The sequence below is a fragment of the Laccaria bicolor genome, genomic scaffold (assembly GCF_000143565.1).
Source record: "Laccaria bicolor S238N-H82 LACBIscaffold_5 genomic scaffold, whole genome shotgun sequence".
NCBI lineage: Eukaryota > Fungi > Basidiomycota > Agaricomycetes > Agaricales > Hydnangiaceae > Laccaria > Laccaria bicolor.
In genome coordinates, this window is record NW_001889876.1 from 1,043,567 (window position 1) to 1,064,293 (window position 20,727).

General features: G+C 48.3%; 7 protein-coding genes across 7 annotated transcripts; 2 read left to right on the forward strand and 5 right to left on the reverse strand.

The window, feature by feature from the left end:
- Window positions 1-51: 51 nt before the first annotated feature.
- Window positions 52-4,296, forward strand: LACBIDRAFT_313827 (rRNA processing protein RRP12; the record flags this gene model as incomplete). The annotated part of the gene is made up of 11 exons (XM_001877393.1): window positions 52-732; window positions 783-1,516; window positions 1,567-1,801; window positions 1,857-2,165; window positions 2,223-2,576; window positions 2,625-2,847; window positions 2,904-3,020; window positions 3,070-3,449; window positions 3,504-3,711; window positions 3,761-4,119; window positions 4,177-4,296. The coding sequence occupies 11 exons, from the start codon at window positions 52-54 to the stop codon at window positions 4,294-4,296; spliced, it is 3,720 nt and encodes a 1,239-aa protein (XP_001877428.1).
- A 56-nt stretch (window positions 4,297-4,352) lies between these two features.
- LACBIDRAFT_313828 (uncharacterized protein) lies at window positions 4,353-5,359 on the reverse strand (the record flags this gene model as incomplete). The annotated part of the gene is made up of 5 exons (XM_001877767.1): window positions 4,353-4,746; window positions 4,800-4,915; window positions 4,967-5,025; window positions 5,083-5,239; window positions 5,300-5,359. The coding sequence occupies 5 exons, from the start codon at window positions 5,357-5,359 to the stop codon at window positions 4,353-4,355; spliced, it is 786 nt and encodes a 261-aa protein (XP_001877802.1).
- A 146-nt stretch (window positions 5,360-5,505) lies between these two features.
- LACBIDRAFT_313829 (uncharacterized protein) lies at window positions 5,506-6,551 on the reverse strand (the record flags this gene model as incomplete). Its single annotated transcript, XM_001877768.1, has 3 exons — window positions 5,506-5,648; window positions 5,705-6,331; window positions 6,389-6,551. The coding sequence occupies 3 exons, from the start codon at window positions 6,549-6,551 to the stop codon at window positions 5,506-5,508; spliced, it is 933 nt and encodes a 310-aa protein (XP_001877803.1).
- Window positions 6,552-7,162: 611 nt separating this feature from the next.
- Window positions 7,163-8,840, reverse strand: LACBIDRAFT_313830 (uncharacterized protein; the record flags this gene model as incomplete). Its single annotated transcript, XM_001877769.1, has 3 exons — window positions 7,163-7,641; window positions 7,699-8,059; window positions 8,109-8,840. 3 exons carry the CDS (start codon window positions 8,838-8,840, stop codon window positions 7,163-7,165), a joined length of 1,572 nt encoding a protein of 523 aa, XP_001877804.1.
- Window positions 8,841-9,367: 527 nt separating this feature from the next.
- Window positions 9,368-10,563, reverse strand: LACBIDRAFT_189164 (uncharacterized protein; the record flags this gene model as incomplete). Its single annotated transcript, XM_001877770.1, has 3 exons — window positions 9,368-9,494; window positions 9,553-10,282; window positions 10,340-10,563. 3 exons carry the CDS (start codon window positions 10,561-10,563, stop codon window positions 9,399-9,401), a joined length of 1,050 nt encoding a protein of 349 aa, XP_001877805.1. The 3' UTR covers window positions 9,368-9,398.
- Window positions 10,564-11,062: 499 nt separating this feature from the next.
- On the forward strand, window positions 11,063-19,456 carry LACBIDRAFT_313832 (uncharacterized protein; the record flags this gene model as incomplete). Its single annotated transcript, XM_001877394.1, has 29 exons — window positions 11,063-11,554; window positions 11,620-11,637; window positions 11,697-11,720; window positions 11,777-11,890; window positions 11,936-11,985; window positions 12,035-12,202; window positions 12,253-12,780; window positions 12,839-13,690; window positions 13,743-13,761; window positions 13,817-14,917; window positions 14,971-15,022; window positions 15,068-15,096; window positions 15,149-15,290; window positions 15,359-15,500; window positions 15,559-15,712; window positions 15,765-15,802; window positions 15,854-16,049; window positions 16,100-16,144; window positions 16,204-16,287; window positions 16,336-16,354; window positions 16,410-16,616; window positions 16,666-16,724; window positions 16,775-16,947; window positions 17,007-17,420; window positions 17,480-17,519; window positions 17,581-17,650; window positions 17,707-19,131; window positions 19,189-19,244; window positions 19,298-19,456. The coding sequence occupies 29 exons, from the start codon at window positions 11,063-11,065 to the stop codon at window positions 19,454-19,456; spliced, it is 6,870 nt and encodes a 2,289-aa protein (XP_001877429.1).
- Window positions 19,457-19,611: 155 nt separating this feature from the next.
- On the reverse strand, window positions 19,612-20,123 carry LACBIDRAFT_313833 (uncharacterized protein). Its single transcript, XM_001877771.1, has 2 exons — window positions 19,943-20,123; window positions 19,612-19,888 (listed from the first exon to the last, which is right to left on the reverse strand). The coding sequence occupies exons 1-2, from the start codon at window positions 20,084-20,086 to the stop codon at window positions 19,862-19,864; spliced, it is 171 nt and encodes a 56-aa protein (XP_001877806.1). The 5' UTR covers window positions 20,087-20,123; the 3' UTR covers window positions 19,612-19,861.
- Window positions 20,124-20,727: the final 604 nt, after the last annotated feature.

Genomic DNA, 20,727 nt, shown 5'->3' on the forward strand with positions numbered 1-20,727 from the left:
CTTTCAAAAAAAACGACCATCTTGCACTTGCGGCATTCCAGATCAAATAAAATGGAAGAGGCTCTTGCAAAAATTCGACCTCACACATCGTCGTCCTTGGCTCATCAAAAAACGCCGGCAACGCTCCTAATTGCAATCGAATCTACCTTGCGCGAGCAAAAGACGGATTTGACGCCAACTGCTTACTTCGCTGCTCTCTTGACCACCCTTGACGGGTCCATACAGAAGAAAGACATCTCTCTGAACGACGGTGATGTTTTACCAGCAGAGTTGTATCTATTGGCTCTTGTTGTCCCGTTTGTTCCCCTTCCAGTTGTCCGCAACAACCTTAATACTCTGCTCTCTCTCACTGCTCCCTTATTTCCATCCTTGAATCAACATGCTCCAGCCTTGCGATCTCAACTATCTATATATCTCACCATCTTCCACTCTTTGGATCGGCCACTCTTGGAAACGCAGGGCATCCGACAAACATTTGCATCTATCTTACAACTATCTATAGATCCACGGCCCAAGGTCCGCAAAAAGGCAGCCGATCTCGTAAAAGATGTGCTTGACAACCCTCCCGCACCGTTAGCACGACATCCCTACTCGGATCAGGTCGCTGCGTGGTTGAGTTCTGCTCTTTTGGAAGCCAATGCAGGTCCGTTTGGAAAGGCCAAGCCAGGTGCAGAAAGCTCGCTACACGTTTTAGCACTTCTGCGACCCCTTCTTCCCAATTTGCCATCTTCGGTGCGTGCCTATCCTACTAGTTTTTAGATAGCTGATTAATTTTTTTAAAGGCTCTCCCATCCATTACCAAATCCCTTGTTTCGCTTCCACGTTTAGGCAACGTTTATCTCTCTCAATCCGCATATTCCATTCTATCTGAAATCTTGGTACTCCCTCTGGAAGACAGTGCAAGTGGCGTTGGTGAACAATTGTCTGATATCTTAAAAGTCATTCTCTCTTCTCCACCGTCCAAGTCCGATGCAACACTTTGTGCAGCTTGGGTCCAAGTACTTGGCGATGCTACGTTTGCGTACAGCGTGGTTGATTCTGTTTCATGCTCTTCAGAGTTGGGAAAAGTTTGGAAAAGCGTATGGAACTTCTTGGACTCTTCAGACCCAACGACAAGAAAGTCAGCAGCAAAAGCTCTGGATGTTTTAACCCGATGTTTTTCGCCACGCCTTATCGAATCTGCCATTGCAGATACTAATGAGGCCTCTCTTATTAGAAAAGTTATCAGCCAGGTCACAAAAGCAATGAATTCTATAGCATTCGCTCGAGCCATGCCTGAACTTCTCACCGTTGTTTCAGCCTTATTCTTGAACCTCCGTTACAAGCCCTCCAAGGCGTCTCCCACTGCTGCCGAAATCCTCCTGGTACCAATTGTTAGTCAACTAGGTCACATGAGGATTCAAAAAGGGTTCGATTTCAAAGAGGCGGCAGATGCAACTCTTTCCGCAGCCATGCGTGTTCTGGGCCCCGAGGTAGTTTTCAAGGTGCTTCCATTGAACCTAGAGCCAGGAGTCCGGTACGTTTCATGTTCTACAAATTTCTAATCGCACTGAATTTCATTGACAGCCAACCAGGTCAAGAACCTCGAGCATTCTTGCTGCCCCTCATTTCGCAACCCCACCCATCGCCTCTGGGTCATTTTGTGTCCTATTTTGTGCCACTGAGTGAGCGTATGTTTGACCTGCAGCAGACGGCTGCCACACAAGGACGGCAATCGGAAGCAAAGGTTTGGAATGTTTTAGTAGGCCAAGTATGGTCAGGCCTTTCAGGCTACTGCTTTGAAACCCCTGACTTGAAAGAGGTCAGGCTTTTTGTTCTCCGGAAAGGTTGACGAACCTCATCGCATTGCTCCACAGGCACTGAATCCTGCTTTCTCCCAGCTACTCTCCCAGCTCCTGTATAGCCAGTCTGAGCTTCGACCTGCCATTTTGAAGGCCCTCAGGATCTTAGTGGACTCGAATCTGGCTATTTCTGCGTCAGACGCCACACAGACTTCGTTGGCATCATTAACTCCCCAGGAAGCTGCCGCTAATGTTGTGTTCCTCCGTACCCAAGTGGAGAGTTGGCTAGCCGTTCTTTTTAACGTTTTTGGGAGTATTGGAAGGGATTCGCGGGGTATGATTGGAGATGTCATTACCGCTTGGGCGAGTATTGGTGAAGAACAAGTGGGTTTCAGCGTGGTGAAGACTTTTTTTGATCCGCTCTGATCTGTCATCAAGCAGGAAATTCATAACGCGTATGACAAAGTCGTGCAGTTGTTGAAGACCAATCTCGCGATGTGTCAAAAGGCGCCCGCAACTACCGCCATCGAAACCAATGATGCAGGAAATATGACCACCACATCGCAAGATATCTTAATTTTGCTCCTTCCGTACTTATCCCCTGCAGACTCTATGTCACTCTTCGATCTCTGCTTAACCCCCGAAATTCTGAATGGAAGAAACAATGGAATACAGAAGCGGGGCTATAAGATTTTGACCAAACTCGTCGATGGCGGTATAGTTTCTGTCAACGCTGAAACCGTTGTTAGAAAGTTAGACGAGATGGTGGATGGCTTGACTGCCGCCGCCAAGAAGGTAGCTTTGAGATGGGTGAAATACTTGATTGCTGACTACTTCTGACAGGATCGCTTCAATTTATTGGCCCTATTAATCCCTCTGTTGCCACCATCTGCAATGCACGTTATCCCGACTCTCATCCCGGAGGCCATTTTGGGAACAAAGGAACCTTCCGAGAAAGCGCGAGGGGCTGCATTCGAGGTCATTCTCGTGATGGGTCGGAAGATGAGTTCTGGAGGTGTCGTGAAAAGGAGCATGGTTGATGGAATGGACGAAGACGCTGTTGATGGCATGCTTTGTCAACTTTATGATCATATACACGGTCCTGATTCATAGCCTTTCCAGCCAAAGCAAGCATCGAAGAATTTATGACAATGGTAGTGGGTGGCCTGGCTGGTGCAAGTCCACACATGATCAGTGCCACCATTACAGCTATCTCCCGCCTTGTGTTTGAGTTCAAAGGTCTGTTGACCTGTTGCAACTCATCCCTCGTCATCTCAATTCTTCGCAGACTCGATATCCCCAAATATGCACTCTGAGATCTTCATGATGCTCCTCGTTTTTCTTTCCTCGGCTAACCGAGAAATCGTGAAATCCGTTCTTGGTTTTATCAAACTGGCGATCCATACGCTCCCGGCGGATTTAATTCGGCCGCACCTCAAGGACCTTGTCCCAACGCTTTTGAACTGGTCTCATGATCATAAAAATCACTTCAAAGTTAAAGTTCGGCATATTTTTGAACGAATGCTAAGACGATTCAGCTGGGACGAGGTCTACTCGTGTGCTGGCGAGGAGGAAGCCGCGAAAGTACTCGTCAATATCAAAAAGCGGAAAGACCGAGCTAAGCGCAAGAGAGCCAACAGGGCCGACGAAGATGAAGACGCAAAGGAGGTAAGTAGATGGTGCCTTTGTCGACACATCACACTAATTGTAGCCTCTTCTCAGCCAACCTTTTCAAAACCTGCTGCTGGGGATGCTTTTGAGGATGTCCTCTATGGCAGCGAGAGTGAATTAGACGATGATAGCGAGGATGATAGGCCTGCACCTCAAGTACAATCGTCGAAGAAGAAAGCCGTCGAGTATGGGGCGCGCTTGCGGCTAGACGACGATGAACCCACGGATCTCCTCCAAGGAGCTACGTCAAAAATAACTAGTATGTTGTTCTCAACAGCCAATTTGGACCTGGTTGACATTGTCATTAGGTTCTGGTCCAAATCGTCGGCGCAAACCTGGACAAGATGCAGCACATTTCAAAACAGATGAAGATACTGGGAAGATGATTATCGATGCCGATTCTGACTCTGGGGCTTCCTCTGGAGCGCACGCTACAGCCGAAGTTGCCGGTTCTGCGTATAAGGAGAGCTTGACGTCGGTTGATGGCTTCACAAGAGGTCCAAATGGTCGAATCAAGTTTCATAAGGATACAAAAAAGCGGAGACGGGAGAATGAAGGTGCCGAGCAGGATGTGGAAATGGCAGATGGAGAAGTTCAAGAAACTGGCAAGGCCAAAAAAAGTAAAAAGACGACCGAGATCAAGCTAGGCCATGAATTCAAGGCAAAGGTTTGTCCCAGGCGTTGTTCTTCTCCCTTTCGTAAAGCTAACAAAATTGAAATGTAGAAAGCGGGAGGTGACCTCAAGAAGGGTGGCGTTGACCCCTACGCGTACCTATCATTATCACAGGCAGCAAAGAAAGGCGGGCGGGGAAGTGGCAAAATTGGAATAACAGGAAAACGTTGAATGTGTACTTAGTTTTTGCCTTTACAAATTCTTTCTCTTCACGAATGAGACATGATTTACCCATACAACGACTGGTCGTGTGGAGCCCCAAAGAGGCCTACCTGCCAGCTCTTGGGTTGCTTCCATTCGTTCACCGAAACATCCAAACCCACGACTTTCAGCGTCACCGCCGCGAGTAGTCTGGCGTCTCCTCGATTATCCCCCTCCAAAACGAATTGTAACAGAGACGCGGTGGGTGTGGACCATGTTTCCGGAAGAGCCGAAAGGATTCGTCGCGTCAAGCCGCCACCGGGGATGAATGGGATGTGTGTAGAAGAACCTTCCGAACCTACTTCAAGCCTCTGAAGCACAGGGGATGTATACACAGGAATAGGCAGCGAGGTAAGATTGTCTAACGGAGACGACCTTGAGGCGTGACGCTGATTGGGGATAATGTGGAAAGTGGTCGTGCTGGATGAGGTTCTGAGCGAGTCCTTTTACTTTAAACGGAGGGGGTGACGCACAACATCTGCGCGTCAGTCCTATCGGAAAGGTCAACGCCAGAAAGGAATAGAACGGTTTCGAAGTTCGATGAATCGATGAATTTGAGGAGTGAACTAACAAACTCTTCTTTGCGGGACTGGTGCAAAACGTTATCTTTTTCTTTTGATCAAAAAAAGGGAAAGCTAACCTTCAGTACGGGAGATCTCTGTTGAACGATAACAACGTCCACGCCAGATTTACCATACACTGGTGAAAGATGTTTTCAGCGTAGGTCCCCATCACATCGCGAGGGCCGCTAGTCACACTCGAGGGGAACGGTGATGCCCTTCAGACCATCGTCCCTGGCGCCCGCTACTGGCACGCAAAACTGAGGGTCGAATATTGCAATTCGGTCGAGGGAAAGGGTGGATATCAGAAGGTCTGTTGCTAGTTGGGAGACATTCGCGGTGGAGACAACAGGCTATAGAAAGACCAATGTTAACGATGGGACGCATCTGAGGTAGTAATAATAAAAACAGACGACGATGAGAGTTTTCCCAGACAAATTGAAGTCCGTAGAGAAATAGATGAAGCTGGACATTTTGGCTGTATTCACAGTTTTGATGCACAATATTGATTTGTTTACATATGCCACAACTCCCTTCTACTATCTACAAACGGTCCATAGTTATCGAATATTGAATGATGAGCAATTCGCTCATGCCAAATTGCCTCGCAGCCCGAGAATTACTGCGCCGTGGAAGCTAAATACGCGGCATAGTAAGTGGGCAGTCCATCAGTTAAACCCGCTTTTAAAGGTCGCCATCCAAGAAGGGCACGAGCAAGGTATGGGCGTATAAGGGACGTAGTCGAGAGAGCAGTCTCATACACTATCCAAAAAGTTCATTAGATAAATTCACGAAAAAGAAGTTAAAAAAGCACTTACGGTTTGAAGGTGGGATATACTCATATGGTCCCTTGGCACCCGAAACCTCCACCAACCTTTGCAAAAAATCGTCCACAGACTCTGTTATCTCGTTAGCGCCATCAAAGATATTCCCACCAATGATTTGCGCCTTCTCAGCTGCTCTCAGGAACAGATCCGCAGCATCGTCGCAGTGGATGAGTGCGTATCGTCCACCTGGCCTTCCGTACCATGCAACCTTGCCCTCACTCGCCGACTTGAACAGTGGTGTAAAAAGCGACCCTGATTTGCCATATAACAAAGCAGGTCGAATGACAATGCCATTGAGAACTGGGTCCTTGATGACCCTCTGCTCCTGTTCAACTCGCCACGCCACGAGTTCAGCAGGATTGTTACATGGGGTAGAGTCAGTGACGAGATTAACGCGGTCCTCGCCGTGCACCCACGTTCCGGACGTGTAGATGTACGTCAGCTTTGGGGCGTATGCAGGACGAGTGGACTTGGCGGCATTGGAGATGGTTTCGAGGAGAGCTTTAGAGAGGGTTCGGATGTCTGCCGAACCTCCTACCAAGTCGATGACGCCGTCAAGGGTAGGGATGAGTTGGAGCCAGGACTCAGGCTTGTCGAGTTCACCGATAACTGGGATGACTTTTGCGCATACTAAGTTAGTCGCGTGTAAAAGAGACGGAGGCGGATGGGGCTTACTTTCTTCGACAGAAAACAGTTTTGCTTTGGCTTGGGAGCGGGTAAGGCCATAGACGACGTGTCCTGCACGGACGAACGCCTGAGCAACGGGAAGACCGATAAATCCAGACGCTCTAAATAACGACTCGTATGTTTTCGAATTAGGAAAGGGCTTTCCATACATACCCCAGTACGAGGACTTTCATTGCGAGTGCAGTAACAACGCAAAAGGACGATGCCTTGCTATGAGACGTCGAGGATTCATATAGGCTCTCAGTAATCTAAGCGCGCCCATCCAAACTGAGCCTTCGAATTGCCGAACTTGCACGTGTTTGCCACACCTATTATTAGCTTGCTTAGAGAGAGCCTTGACCAAAGAAATCGACCTCGGGTAGTTTTTGATTCTCTTTGCTTCGAACGTGCAATATCACATCATTTGGCTGCTAGGTAGCAGTCACTAGAAACATGACGACCGCTTGTCAAGCTCAAACTAAGCATGCAAACACCTCTAACGTTTGTCTAACGCTTCCTTCAAATCAAATTTTATTTCGCGAGCGACCGTAGCGTGGAATCACTATCGATAACAAAACATTCTGTGGTATCTAATTCCGTCAAGCGAACAATAAAATTGTTGTTGTGTAGGTATTCGACTGATGTCAAACCGATCAACGTTGGAAAGATGCAGTGTCTGATCCGACGACCAAGAAGCAGATGCGTTATATTAGTCCAGAAAAACGAGGATAAAAGACGGTGGTGGAGAAAGACATTGGGGTGTTTACGTTTTGCCAGGAAAACCTAGAAGCTCGTGCGGTCGAAATCAGCGTGGGGATATTGGATCTTGAGTTGCTCAATGAACCACCAAGCAGGAGTGGCATAGGTAACATGGCCTTCGGGCGTGCCAGAATGGAGAATAGCGACCATGCGACCATCGCCAGTGAAGATGAGTGAGCCAGAGTCACCCTTCGCGGAAAAGTTGCCAGACATGTTGCTGTAGTTATAAATGGCGATTTCGATAGAATCTTCGCCAAACTCGTTACCGAGATAAGCCTCGAGTCCAGAATAGCGTCCCACGGTAAGGCCAGTGCTATTGCCGTCCTTCCCAACGATAAAGATGGGGTTTCCATTCTCGTCAAAACATTCAGGGTTAGCAAGGAGCTCTCTTGTTACAACTCCGCGGATCCTGAGCAGGCGATCGGAGGGGAACTTGAGCCCAGATGGATTAGCATTGTTAGGCCAGAACATCGTGTTGAGGTCTTCCGGAGCAAATTTGGTACCTAAAGGTAATTTCATTCGTCAACATATGTATGGGAGAGAGGCAAGTCAAAACTCACCAAGGTCAACAACATTGGCTTGGAAAATTTCTGCAAACTTCTGTGGATCAAGCTCAACCGTGCCAATGTCTCGAGTGTAATGACGATCATCGACGGTGATGGAGATCTTGGGGGCCCAGTCGACAAAGCCAATGGTGCGGCGGTCAATATCGTTCCACTTAGTATAAACCTCCTCGTAGAATTCCTGAAGCTTGATTTTGTTCTTCTTCAACTTCGTTAGCTGCTCCTTGCTAGCCTCTAATGCCTCATCATCATCATCTGCTTGCGCATTCTTTGCACTCCTGGGCTTTGCCTTCAATCGTGCAACCTCACCAGCGAAGCGGACGATTTCATCAGCATTCCTGGTGACCAAGGCTCTAATCTCGACGAGGGCCTGCTGGAATCGATGTAATCCCATGAGTTGAACAAACTGGCGGGGTGCCCCATTCCCCGAACTGGTAGTCAACAGTTGTATCTGTGTGGAGGACATGCTTGTTGGTGACAGCGAGGACTCTGGAGCTAGACACGCCATCCTTGTTGTTCTCGTGGAAGAAGAAAGAGGCACTACCCTGTACATCGTTATCCTGATTGGCAATAGGCATTCCGAGAGCAGCTGTGAATGTGCGACGGACAAAGCGGGTTGGGTTGGCCTCATTGGTGACAAGCATAAGGGGTGGGCCAGCCAGCTTCTCCACAGAACCTTCGTACCACTCAACAACGACACCCTCGACCCCATTGTCCTCGAGAATGTGGAGGATGTCAGGTGAGACATCACGGGCATTCTCAGCTGTGGTGGTGCCGGGATGACTGGCCACCCAGATGACGATGGGGCCCAGAGTCTTTGTCCCATCCTCATGCTCAGTAGTGAAACGAGCAGTCTTGAGGGCAGAGTACTTGATGCTGCGGCTCTTGAAGAGATCTACGATTAGAGGAGCAACTGTATGCCACACTGGGTTGAGCGGTGTGTTGAAGACTCCTTCAGCGGTCTTGATGGGAAGCGCAAACCACCTAGTTCCAGGGCTAGGGACCGGGAAGGGGTTTGACTCAAGATCAGAGCGGTAAAGAAGATCAGGAGGGTCGACGGAGATGCCATGCCAGTAATGCACCCTTTCGAACTCAGAGATGATGTCTGAGCGCTGAGCCAACTTCGATGGTGCAGACATCCGAGGAGACGTTATGCTTGCACTTCGGACAGAAACTAGGAAAGACAAGCAGTACTAGTACTCACTCGAGTTATCCCTATCTTCCACATGTTCAGTAGTGAGACACTGGAGTAAGAGGAGGAAACGCGCGCGAAGCTCCTGCCTTCGTTGACGCGTGACGTCACGACGCCGGCTGGCAAATTAGTAGCCGAAGCCTTTGCAAAACGTTTACAATGATGAAATTCACATAAAATTTAAATTTTTTCTTATGATGCGACTCCTTGGCCTTATGGCTCACAAGATGAGTTCGCCTCTTCGCGACTACTGACCAAACTCGACTTCCAGACTCGACGAGTCCCAGGGATGGTTTGGGTTCGGACCGAGGGAAATTCTGAAAGATTATGATGGCCTCAGCTCAGCGGGCACAACATAGAACACAGTGAAGTAATTGGGTGGAACCAATGTCGAACAGGAGTCGAGAAAACTGTGTGGTTGGGGCGAGTGATCAAGGGCTGTAGTTTTCGGAGAGTCGAGCTCTACCCGAATTTAAATTTATAAATTCCATTTTGAATGTCGCTATCAGGTCTTCAACTTTTTCACCAATTCGGGAACAACTTGGAATAAATCCGCTACCAACCCTACATCCGCTACTTGGAAGATAGGGGCGTCAGGGTCCTGTGTCAGAAATCAGATTCAGTGCATGTAGAAAGAGAAAAGCGTCCAGTGCGCGCACCTTGTTTACAGCAACAATCAGTTTCGAATCTTTCATTCCCGCAAGATGTTGGATTGCTCCTGATATACCAAGAGCCATGTACAATTCCGGTGCTACGACTTTGCCCGTCTGTCCGACTTGTAAAGAATTGTCGGCGTAGCCTGCGTCAACTGCGGCGCGAGACGCTCCAACCGCTGCACCCAAAACGTCGGCAAGGGGATAAAGGGTGGCTTCGAAGGTCTCCGCATTCTTCAACGCTCTGCCTCCAGACACTACGCGGGTAGCAACACCAAGGTCCGGACGGTCCGACTTTGCAATAGTGGTTTTGATGTGCTCAGTAACAGGGTCGTTGACTTGCACAGGATTTACCGCCACGACTTCCGCTTCAGCACCTTCTTGTAGTTGGGCTGGAGAAAAGGCAGTTGATCGAACGGTGAAAAACTTGACCGGAATGGAAGCGGGGGCCCTAACAGTGGCAATGGCGTTGCCTGCGTAAATTGGGCGAGTAAAAGTGGTGCTGTTGCTGGCCTTATCATGTGAGAGGGATGTGACCTCAGAAATAGCTGGAACATCAAGCTTTGCTGCGACACGAGGCAGAACGGACTTTGCCAGAGAAGAAGTGGCAGAGACAACGTGGGTGAAAGATGAGGACTTTGACAGAAGGCTCTCCAAGAGCGGAGATAGCGTTTCCGGCAAAGGGTGGACATACTGTGGGGAAGAGGAATGCAAAACGGACGTCACGCCTTTGAGTCTTTTGCATAAAACATAAGTTTGGTTGATTAAAATTTGGAGGGATCAAAACAAATACTTTTTCGCTGTGTGAACGACGTCTTGAACATGATCCTTTCCCCCAATGATCAATGCGGAGACCTGACCACCCAGCTGCTCTGCAGCTGTCAAGGCAGATAGAGAGCCCGAATCAATTACTCCTTGACGGTGCTCAAGAAATACAAGGGCATGGGGAGGAGCTGCAGTCGCGTATGCGCGAGAGAGCTGGCGTTGACAGCGAAGGATGGTTCGCGTTCGAAACATTGAAGAGAGATTTAGGCTCTTCCGGTTATTTATACAATGGCAATCACGCGCCAACAAGTTCCCACGCCTCGATTCCGTTCATCCTTGACGGTTCCAGCCAACGAGCTACAGTTTCTTCAATGCTCTTTACAGTGAATCTGTTTAGTTTTGCGGGACAAGCAGCAACCGACAGCCACTTGACGCGTGTCTCGTCAGTTTCCATCCCGCTCAGTGCATATATGGCTATAGATCCTGGTTCGGTTGTGAAGCCCGACAACTGAACAAGATCAATGAGCGGGGCGTCTTTAGATCTGGTCCCTCGATAGCTGTTCTATAACTGCAATGAAACTGCGGAATCCTATCTTAGCGCCAGTATGGACCCACCATCGATTATGGCCTCGTGCAGGCCACACTTCGATTGCAAGCCTAAATCCGCCCAGAAGTTTCTCTGCGCGCTTATCTCTGCGGTTTATTAAACCATGCAGCGAGCCGCCTGTTCTCCCTCCAGCTGATTCCTACCATGAGTCGGCGTCCCACCTGTAAATATCTCAACACCCCTCGCGGGTGTCGTCAAGGCGCAAACTGTAAATTCAGCCATGACAGCTCTGCTATTTCCAACTCGCCCGTCGCTCGTCCCTCAGGGTCCCAATCAAGTCCGGCTCGTTCACATAACACGCCGGCTGGTGTGTGCAATTTCTATTGGTCGAGAGGAGACTGCAACCGCGGGTTCGAATGTCGCTTCAAGCATACAACTCCGAATAGTTCTCAAACAACATCCTTTAGCCAAGGCTCTGCAACTACGGCCCCCTTCTTGGCTGAAGGAGGTTTGGCCAATATCACTGGGTCAGGTGTAGATGCCTTCTTTTCTAATCCAGACCGGTCTTTATCGCCTGCCGAAGCACATAACCATCTCCGGCGATTTTTAGTTGACGACTACAGGTTTCGAAAGCCCTTCGACGTATATGCTTTCCTCGTTCCTTTTAACAGTGCCAATTCTTCCAATACTTCTTGGGTGCGTGTTCGACGTTTGACGTTTGCGTCTTTTAAACCAGCATTGACACTGGTTTGTCAAATTAGTCATCTGAAGACGGAGCAGTATGTCATGTTGGTTTTAACGGTCATCTGATCCTTTTCTCACCCCTCCACGTCATCAGTTGTTTCTTTCGACTATTGCGACGGTACGTTCAATTCCAATCCATTGCGATGTGCAAGCACGAACATCCTCCGCTGTCAGGGAAATGGGCTGCTTCGTCTCAACGACATTCTCACTTGGTCGACTGTGGCTACAACAGCCGGATCAAATCCCGTAATTCTCTCTTTCCAACGGGGTTACTTGCCTTTGCTGAGGGTAATCGATCTCTCATTGCTGCCACGCCGTTCTGACGAACCCTAGTTTATGTCGTCGAATTTTGTTGTCAAAAGTACTTTGAGTCATCTTGTAAAGCAAGTACATATATCCATTCAATCTCTGATATACTTACATTTCCATTAGTGGCCTTTATATGCGCCTCCTGGACAATTTCGAAGTGTTCAGCAAAAACGTAGAAACGTGCATGGATGCCATCATGGAAGCCCAATCCTTCAAAGACCCAAATGCGATGGCTGTCAAGGAACCTATGGGTGGTCAAGTAATGGATTCGTTGGCGACCATACTTTTCGAGTATGTCTTAATAACAAGACGTGTAAACCTAATCAAGCCCATGTCAACAGGTGTTTGACGCGTTTCAAAAATGCAACGGCAACATACCCGCAACTAATCCCGCTTGTCAAATGTCTCTGCAGATGGAACGAAGTTTGGGCTACTGGTGTCTCATCAGTGACTCCATGTTTTGACGATGTTCTCAAGGACAACAAGGGGGTCAGGGACCATTTCATCTCACACCTCAAGGGTAAGATGGAGCGCTTAGCTTCAATCGTTGACCGTGAACAAGCGAAGTTTGACCGTAACACGACAATGCCTACATCCACGAAAACGTTTCATGCATTGAATGAAGGGCTTTTAGCTGCCTTACACACGACCTATGACGGTCCCGGAGTGCTTCGTGTCCAAGGGCCTAGACATGATAACGATTTTGTAGACATACAAGACATACGTGTTGCACCAACTCATGACGAGCTAGTTTGTCATGCCCCACCCTTTCTACCAGCCAATATTTATGGAGCTCCTCATCCACTCCCACTGGAAAGCATGGAGAGATTGTTGGACATACAGTTTAGGTTGTTGCGAGAAGAACTCATGTTGGTATCACATCGTTCTTTCAATCCAGCAGCCTGGCCAACTGAAGATTTTCATCAGCGCCCCGCTTCGCACCTCTGTGCAGTTGGTTCGGGACGATATGCTGAGTCCTCGACCCCGCACACAATTATCAGACATTATCGCCAAGAGGGGTGGCAAGTATCGCGGGTTCGCAGATGCCCAAGACAGCATCATGTTCAACGTCTACACGAATGTCCAGTTCTCCCCATTGACTCCAGACAAGCGTGGGCTCTCTGTTAACCTTTCATTCGACGCTCCTCCTGGTCGCGCACGATCAAACCGGGCGGGGGCACGGGCGGCCTTCTGGGAGAGTATGAGCGGGAAACGGCTTATGGCTGGTGGTCTCATTGGACTCGTATGGAAATCCAGACGGAATGTTGCCGTACATCTTGGCACAATTTCCAGCTCTCTACGTGACGTCAGTGAATCCGCCAGACAGAGTGCCGACAGGGTATCAGCAAAGATCGTCTTCTTCGACCCCGCTGTAGATATCTGCATACTCAATGTTTTAAAAAACCCGGCAAGCGATGACGCAAGCTTAAAGCTTCTCATCGAAGCACCAGTAATGTTCGAAGCGATCCGGCCATTCTTGGAAGCTCTGAGGGTAGAGCCAGAGTCCCTCCCATTCAAACAGCATCTTGTCCAGGGGCCGCCAGAATATTTCACGAGGAGCACCATTGCTCCGCCCAAGTATGCTCAGCTACCTGGCTTTGCCTATCAGCTTGCATCATTATTCTCTTCTGAGGCAGGGATTGATGACCTCAAGATGGTTGTTTCCGATCCCAATTCTGTAGCTGCTGCACGTGATGCGTTGAAACAAAGTCGACTGGACCCCAGTCAAGCAGAAGCTGTTGTGGATGCGCTCACTCGGGAGGTTGCGCTAATACAAGGGTATCACTCTGTTCTGTTTATATCCTACTTCCGCTAATATTATTTTTTCCAGTCCACCCGGCACAGGAAAGGTATTTATCTGTTCAAATCGTTGACAGCGCTCTTCTGATGGCATTAAATATTCAGTCATACACAGGTGTCGAACTCCTGCGCATATTGAATCAACATGCGAAACCTATCCTTATGATAGCATTCACAAACCATGCCCTCGACCACCTTTTAACAAGTGTTTTAGACGCTGGTATTACAAACAAAATCGTAAGGCTGGGGTCACGGTCTTCAGATGAAAGAATATCGAAGTACTCGTTGGAGACCATGGAGACTGTCGCTGGGCAGTCACGATTGAATAGAACCTTTGCTTGCCATTACCGGGAGCTGAAGCTTATTGAGAAGGAGATCAGCATGTTAATGAACAAGTTCAAGCAGACTTCGATCTCATCGGACGACATTTTAGATTTTATCAAAGTTCAGCATCCGGAACATTTTGAGCACATCCTCCAGCCACCATCATGGGTTTCAACACTGCGAGACATGGATTTAGAAGACAGTGCGGGGTGGGTTACGACAGATCGACGTGGCAAGGCTGAGACAGAAGACAAGTCATTCTATGGGTTTTGGCTACGGGGTCGCGACCTTGATTTCCTCGATCTACAATACGCCCCAAAGCAAGAGTCACATCTTGCACCGTACGAGGGAGGTGTCACCACACAAAATCGTTTTATCCCCTTACTCGAGGACACAGAAAGCATCGACTCTACTTTCCCTTCCATAAGCGACAAATCTCAGTTGGAGGATAGTGATGCATCTGATTCAGATGAAGAGGCCCTTGAGCCATGGGAGCGACCTGGTGCATGGGGGGCGGAACAACCATCCACCCCGTCCACCCCACGCAATGTTCAGCAGGAAGCAGTGGCTACCGTTATTGAAGAGACCGGATCTCCAAATGAATCAAATTCACACTCATCCGACCTCTCCGATCCCCTTCGTTTTTTCCATGCCCTTGGGTTTCTTTCTGTCCCTGCGACTGCATCTGGTGAACGTTCACTAAACGATCTACTTGACGAAGGGGCCATGTGGACAATGTCAAGGTTGGAACGTCGTCGCCTGCATGATTCCTGGACATTGTCGGTCCGAAACGAAACGTCTCAAAATCGTTTGCGGGAGTTTGAGGACCTGCGAAGGAAACACGTCGAGATCTTGAAGAAATACAACGAGGGAAAGGACGAGGTAAGTTCATTGCTAACCTCAATCGTTCTTCATTGCAACCACACCTGACATAGACTCGTCGCCAACTCCTCAAAGATGTCGACATTATAGGATGCACGACAACTGGTATGTGTTTTTTGAGCCTCCCTGGCTCCAACTGATGAATTATAGGTGCTGCTAAGCTGACCACGCTTCTGAAGGCAGGCTCAATTTCAAAGAATTCTTATAAGTTTATTTGCTTATCTCCTTCAGGGAATTGGCCCTCGTATCATGCTGGTTGAAGAAGCTGGACAAGTTCTTGAGGCTCATGTTCTAGGAAGTTTGGTTCCCTCCGTGGAACACTTGATTCTCATTGGGGATCCTCTGCAATTACGACCAACGTTGAACAATTATTGTGAGATCTTTTTGGTCCGGTTTCTTGACATCTTGGCTGTGCTGACTCTGACTTGAAAAAAAAAAAAGCACTCTCAATGGATAGCAGACGAGGGAGTGAACTGTACAAGTTTGACATGTCGTTGATGGAGCGCCTTTCTTCGTCTGGTTTTCCTATGTCACAAATCGACGTGCAGCGACGAATGCGTCCAGAAATTTCAAACTTGATCCGGTCAGCAGCAGTCAGAACCTTTCAATTGTACATTTTGTTCTTATAATGGCTCATTCAGCGAAACTCTTTATCCGCGGCTAATTGATCATGACATAGTCAAAGGGTATTCGAATGTCCGCGGTTTCACTAAAAACGTGTTTTTCTTCAACCACGACCACAAAGAAAATGGCGGATCTTCTGAAGAAACGACGAGCAAGTTCAACATGTTTGAGGTGACCATTTACGTTCCCATCCTCAATCCCTGGTGGCTCACTGCACTTCCAGGTTTCTATGATCAAAGATTTGGTACTATACCTTCTCAGGTATTTCGACCATCCTTTTTCAGATGAATCTCGAAACGATATCATTTATAGACAAGGGACCTATTCTCAAGAAGGAGATATTGTCGTGCTTTGCGCTTACCTTGGTCAGCTTGCTAAACTTCGGGATGCTTTGTCAGAGGCAGTTGCTGTCGTGATTGATGAAAGGGACCAAGAGGCTTTAGCAGAGAAAGACGAAGAGAGGGATGACCTTGAAACACATGTGGAGCATGTAAAAGTTTCCCGGCGGGTATGTGATCTCCCTTTCTTCAAGCTCTGTTGTATCACCTTTGAATCCAGGTTCGTCTGCGCACTGTGGACAATTATCAAGGAGAAGAAGCAAAAGTTAGACAGCCATTCTGACTCTAGGTGGATTTATGCACTGACCCGCTTTCTCTCATCAGATCATTATTCTTTCGTTGGTTAGAAACTCGGGCGCGGTGGGCGAGGACGTACGGGGGAATATGAAAAGCATTGGGTTTTTGAAGGTATGCTGTAATCCTATATTAATAAAGCAAATTATTTACTTGGGGTAGTCGGAGAATCGCACAAACGGTGAGACCCCTGCGAATGTCAGTTTCGTAGACATTGACAAACATTTTGTTTTCAGTGGCTTTATCCCGAGCTAAAGAAGGATTGTACATTCTTGGAAATGCTGCACAATTGGCTTCAAAGAGTCGCATGTGGCGCGGCGTCATTGAACAACTGGAAGCTGTCGAGAGCATTGGAACCGCATTTCCTATAGCATGCCAACGTCATCCGACTGCTGTTGAATATGTTTCAATGCCAGGGCAGTTGCCGCAATTTGCACCGGATGGTGAGTAGATGTAATGGTAGTTGCGAGTCTTCTTGACAACTCACAACAGGTGGATGCCTACGTCCATGCGATGCTCGACTCAAATGTGGTCATGTTTGCTCATATAAGGTATGAAACAGTCATCGTCTACTTCTTTGGTAATTCAGGATAAGATGTAGTGTCATCCGGATGATCCCAACCATCTGGCAGTTCTTTGTTCACAAGACTGCACAAGACTATGCTCTCGAGGACATCCATGCGGGAAAGAGTGCTCCCAGCCATGTGGACCGTGCATGTTTGAGGTGGCCGAAGTTCAACTTCCTTGTGGGCACTCTTGCCCCTCTGTACCATGGTGTGTTTTTCTCAGTTATAGAATTGCGATTGGTAAACAACATTTATAACTATATGCAGCTATCGCCTAGATGATCTCGAAAATATCAACTGCGGCGTAATAATCAGGAAGGCCCTCATAACCTGCGAACATTTTGCAGATATGGCCTGCTCAGCGGATCCTGAAAGTTACGTTTGCAAGAAGCAGTGCGGCGGCGTCACAACTTGCTGTGGGCGGGACTGTAGAGCACAGTGCCATCAATGCCAGATGAAGAATGCAACCTCCCTCGAGAAAATGCGCATTGATCGCAAGATCCATGTCCAACATAACTGCGAGAAGCTCCTTTATTGCGCTCACCGATGCTCCAAGCCATGTTCGTTGGATCACGAATGTGCGACGACATGCAACGAAGAATGTCGTCAAAAGTGTGTTCACACCCGTTGCCGGCAAAATTGCTCAACGCCTTGCGCACCTTGCCAAGAGCCTTGTACCTGGTTAGTCTACCCACTGTCGAGCATCTATCCATCGTTTGGCCAGCTCACTAGCATTGTAGGAATTGTGCTCATCAGCGTTGTCATGTAGCCTGTGGCTCGGTATGTAAAACCTGCGATTTTTAATGAAGAGGTTTAATGTGTTGGCTGCAATCTTTGGTAGGTTTGTGCACGAATCCCTTGCGACAGGCGATGTAATAAGAATCTGGCATGCGGTCATCAATGTCCATCTGGTGAGTAAAAATATGTCACATCCGCAACTGCGTTAATGTACATTCAACGAATGTAGTTTGTGGTGAAGACTGTTCGATCCAAGTCTGTCCCTTGTGTGCTCCCAACGAGCTTCGAGCAAAAACTGTAGACCTGGTCCTTGGTCTGACTCTTGCAGATATCGTAGTTGATGATGCGACTCTCGACAACTTGCTCATCACACTGCCCAGTTGTGGTCACTTTTTCACAGTCGAAACACTGGATGGCGTTTGCTCTATCGGCGATTTCTACACGTGTGGCGAGAGTGGCTGGATTGGCTTAAGAGCCCCTCAGAATTCCTCAGGCGAAAGACGGAAACCACCTGTGTGCCCCACATGTCGCACGGCGATTACATCCCCTCGTTACGGCCGTGTGTTCAAGTCCGCCGACCTAGATATCTTGGAGAACAACGTCATATCTCGAATGTCCCGGCAACTTAGCTCTATCCAGAAATCACTCTCTGGAGTTAACAAATCTGAAGTTGAGAGACAGCTGATGGATGCGTTAACAAACGTTGTATCTGTTTCGTCCGTGCCCTGTCCCAGAAGCGTGCTAAAGGATGATCGTCGTGCTCGAGAGAAGATTCTTACTGAGATTCGGAGCTCACCTTTGCCTTCAAAATATCTGATTCCCACCGAAACGCTCTTCACAATTTCACCTGCTATAGCATCCATCTGGAAGAAAGTTACTCAGCCTTTAATACAGATTTATAGCCAAGCAACCAAAGTTGCCAATACGCGATCGGCACATCTACGTGCATGGGAATCCGCTTTCTCTTTCCTCTATCAGCAGGAAATGGAACTCGCAGTTGCGGACCCCGGTCGAGCACCAAGACGACTGAAGGAGCATGCTTTGCGAATGGCCCGAATGAATGTTGGACAACCCCAGCCTCGCGGAGACAAGAGGTTCCTTGTGGAAGCTATTTGGGCAACCCTGCATATTCGTTTCTATCTGGCAGACTTGGCTCGGCTATGGCTGGAAGGCATTGGGGGGAAGAGAGACTACTCTCCACAGCAAAAACAAATGTGGGCTTGCTATGCCCTTTTCATCCTAAACTCTTGCGCACAAGATGTCCGGATTGCATTGGACATAGCCGAAGAATCCGAAGGACGGCGTCAAATAACAAGGACCATGGTTTTACTCATGAGAGTAGATCTTGAGCGCTTTCGCCTCAATCTAGAAATAATGCGCCAAAGCGGCAAGCTGGGAGAAGAACGACGCAGGCTTGCTGACGATGCACTAGAAAAAAAAGAAATCGCGGATCAACATGTTCATGACGTCTACAAGGCACATTGCGCCCGCCTTCCCCAAGATGGTGAAGAGTGGATAAAAACCCACTTTCTGGAAATAGCAACAACCATTCGAGATGAATGGGCGAATATCGAAAAAAGCGTTCGGGCTGAAACCTTTTATCAGCCGGTGTCACTGGAAGAGAAGATTGCAATTGTGAAGGCTTTGGACTTTTGTACGTTCTGTGGACGTTTGTTTCACCGTCAACTCTGAGTCTGATTAACCTTGAAAGCTCACACTGGCCACTTTTACAATTGTCCCAATGGCCATACTTTTGTGATTACTGAGGTACGTTCCTGACCTTGTATATGGTGACGACGATGCTGACGGCTGTTTGACAGTGTGGAGGAGCAAATATGCGGTCGACCTGCCCAGAGTGTGGTGCCGGCATCGGCGGCGCAAATCACAACCTCGATTCTCAAAACACCCGCGCAATGGATTTTGAAGAAGTCGCTCGACAACAAGGCGCGGCACGTAGTCCATTTACGTGGGGTGTTTAACACAAGACCTCGACTCATACCATGTGACTCGCATAGCGACTCACCCTTTTCCAAAGTTTGATGTATTACTGTTAGAAACGCCGTTTTTTGTTTCCAAAAGGCGTGCTTTAGGTCCTGAAGTAGCGAGAGGTAAGTAGCTGTCCAGTACAATCTTGTTTGGTGTCATGGCATCTATAAAGTCGCTGTGGAACAATTGTACAGAGGAGGCTAAACTATATCCATTACGAGTGGTGCGCAACGAACTTTTTGATTGTTAGTCCTTCAAAGAGAAGGCATAATCTTCGGTCCGCTTCCACATGCGCTACGGAAGCTTACAGTCGGGGACAAACGGCTCGAGTTTTTTGACGAATTCAAATATGTTGGAGTCACATCAACAAAGCATCGAAAGGTCGCAACGTGGTTTTTTCAACTTTTGCAATGGAGTCTATGGTACTATTCCAGGGAGGGTATTCAGCTACACAAATCGCGAACAGATCCTCATCTCACCTTTGCTTGTGAGGTGATCATCGATGTGGATTCCTTCCTAGCCTTGCTGGAAGGTATGCAGATGCTGTTCCTGCGTAGACTTTTAAGACTCCATTCAAGATCCATGCATGCTGTTTTGCTCACAGAAACAGGGATTGTGCCCATCAGGTACCATCGCGTTGCTCTTGCGGTGCTTGCAAATATTATTGTAACACTATGCCCGGCGGCGTTTGAGGATGCCTACCTACACCAAGGGGAAAAAAACCCTTCCTGGGTCGGAGATGGCGCCCCTAGTGTTTTCACGACTGCAATGCCCTGTAGAGCTGAGGCCTGTTCATGTCACCTCCCCAGAATCAATCCCAGATCTCATAGCGGTAGTGGAACTCTCCTGTGTACGCACGGTCCTGAGAGAGGTCGACATGCATGATGTAAGGAGCTGTGTTAAGACTTTTCGGCGTGGCGGAATGACACGTCGAGGTTGTGACGGTATTTGAGGATTTCAGATAATTTGGGAGTATCAGGGTTGACCAGGGGTTGACGAGCTGCCTTTTCAGCAAGATGACTTTCTCTGACCAGTGCTTGCCAGTAAATTGCTTGCCACAGTGAGACACCATTCATCAAAGAGCGATTCACGGGCGATGAGGCTGCGTCGGTTCTGTTGCGTCGGGACAGAAGATGAATGCCACGCAATGTTGGGAGCTCCTCTTTGTTTGAAAGGCGGGGTCCTCTTCTCAGATGTTCAAGCATCCTGCCAGGGGTTCGGATTAGAGTCCACCGGTCGACTACTTCGAAAACGTCTTCCACAT

What these genes read in the sequence shown, in the direction of transcription:
- LACBIDRAFT_313833 (XM_001877771.1), bottom strand. Translation starts at nt 20,086, where the DNA reads ATGGGCACAATCCCTGTTTCTGTGAGCAAAACAGCATGCATGGATCTT. An exon ending in TGATCACCTCACAAGCAAAG is followed by an intron (nt 19,889 to 19,942) that starts GTGAGATGAGGA and finishes TCCCTGGAATAG; the next exon opens with TACCATAGACTCCATTGCAA.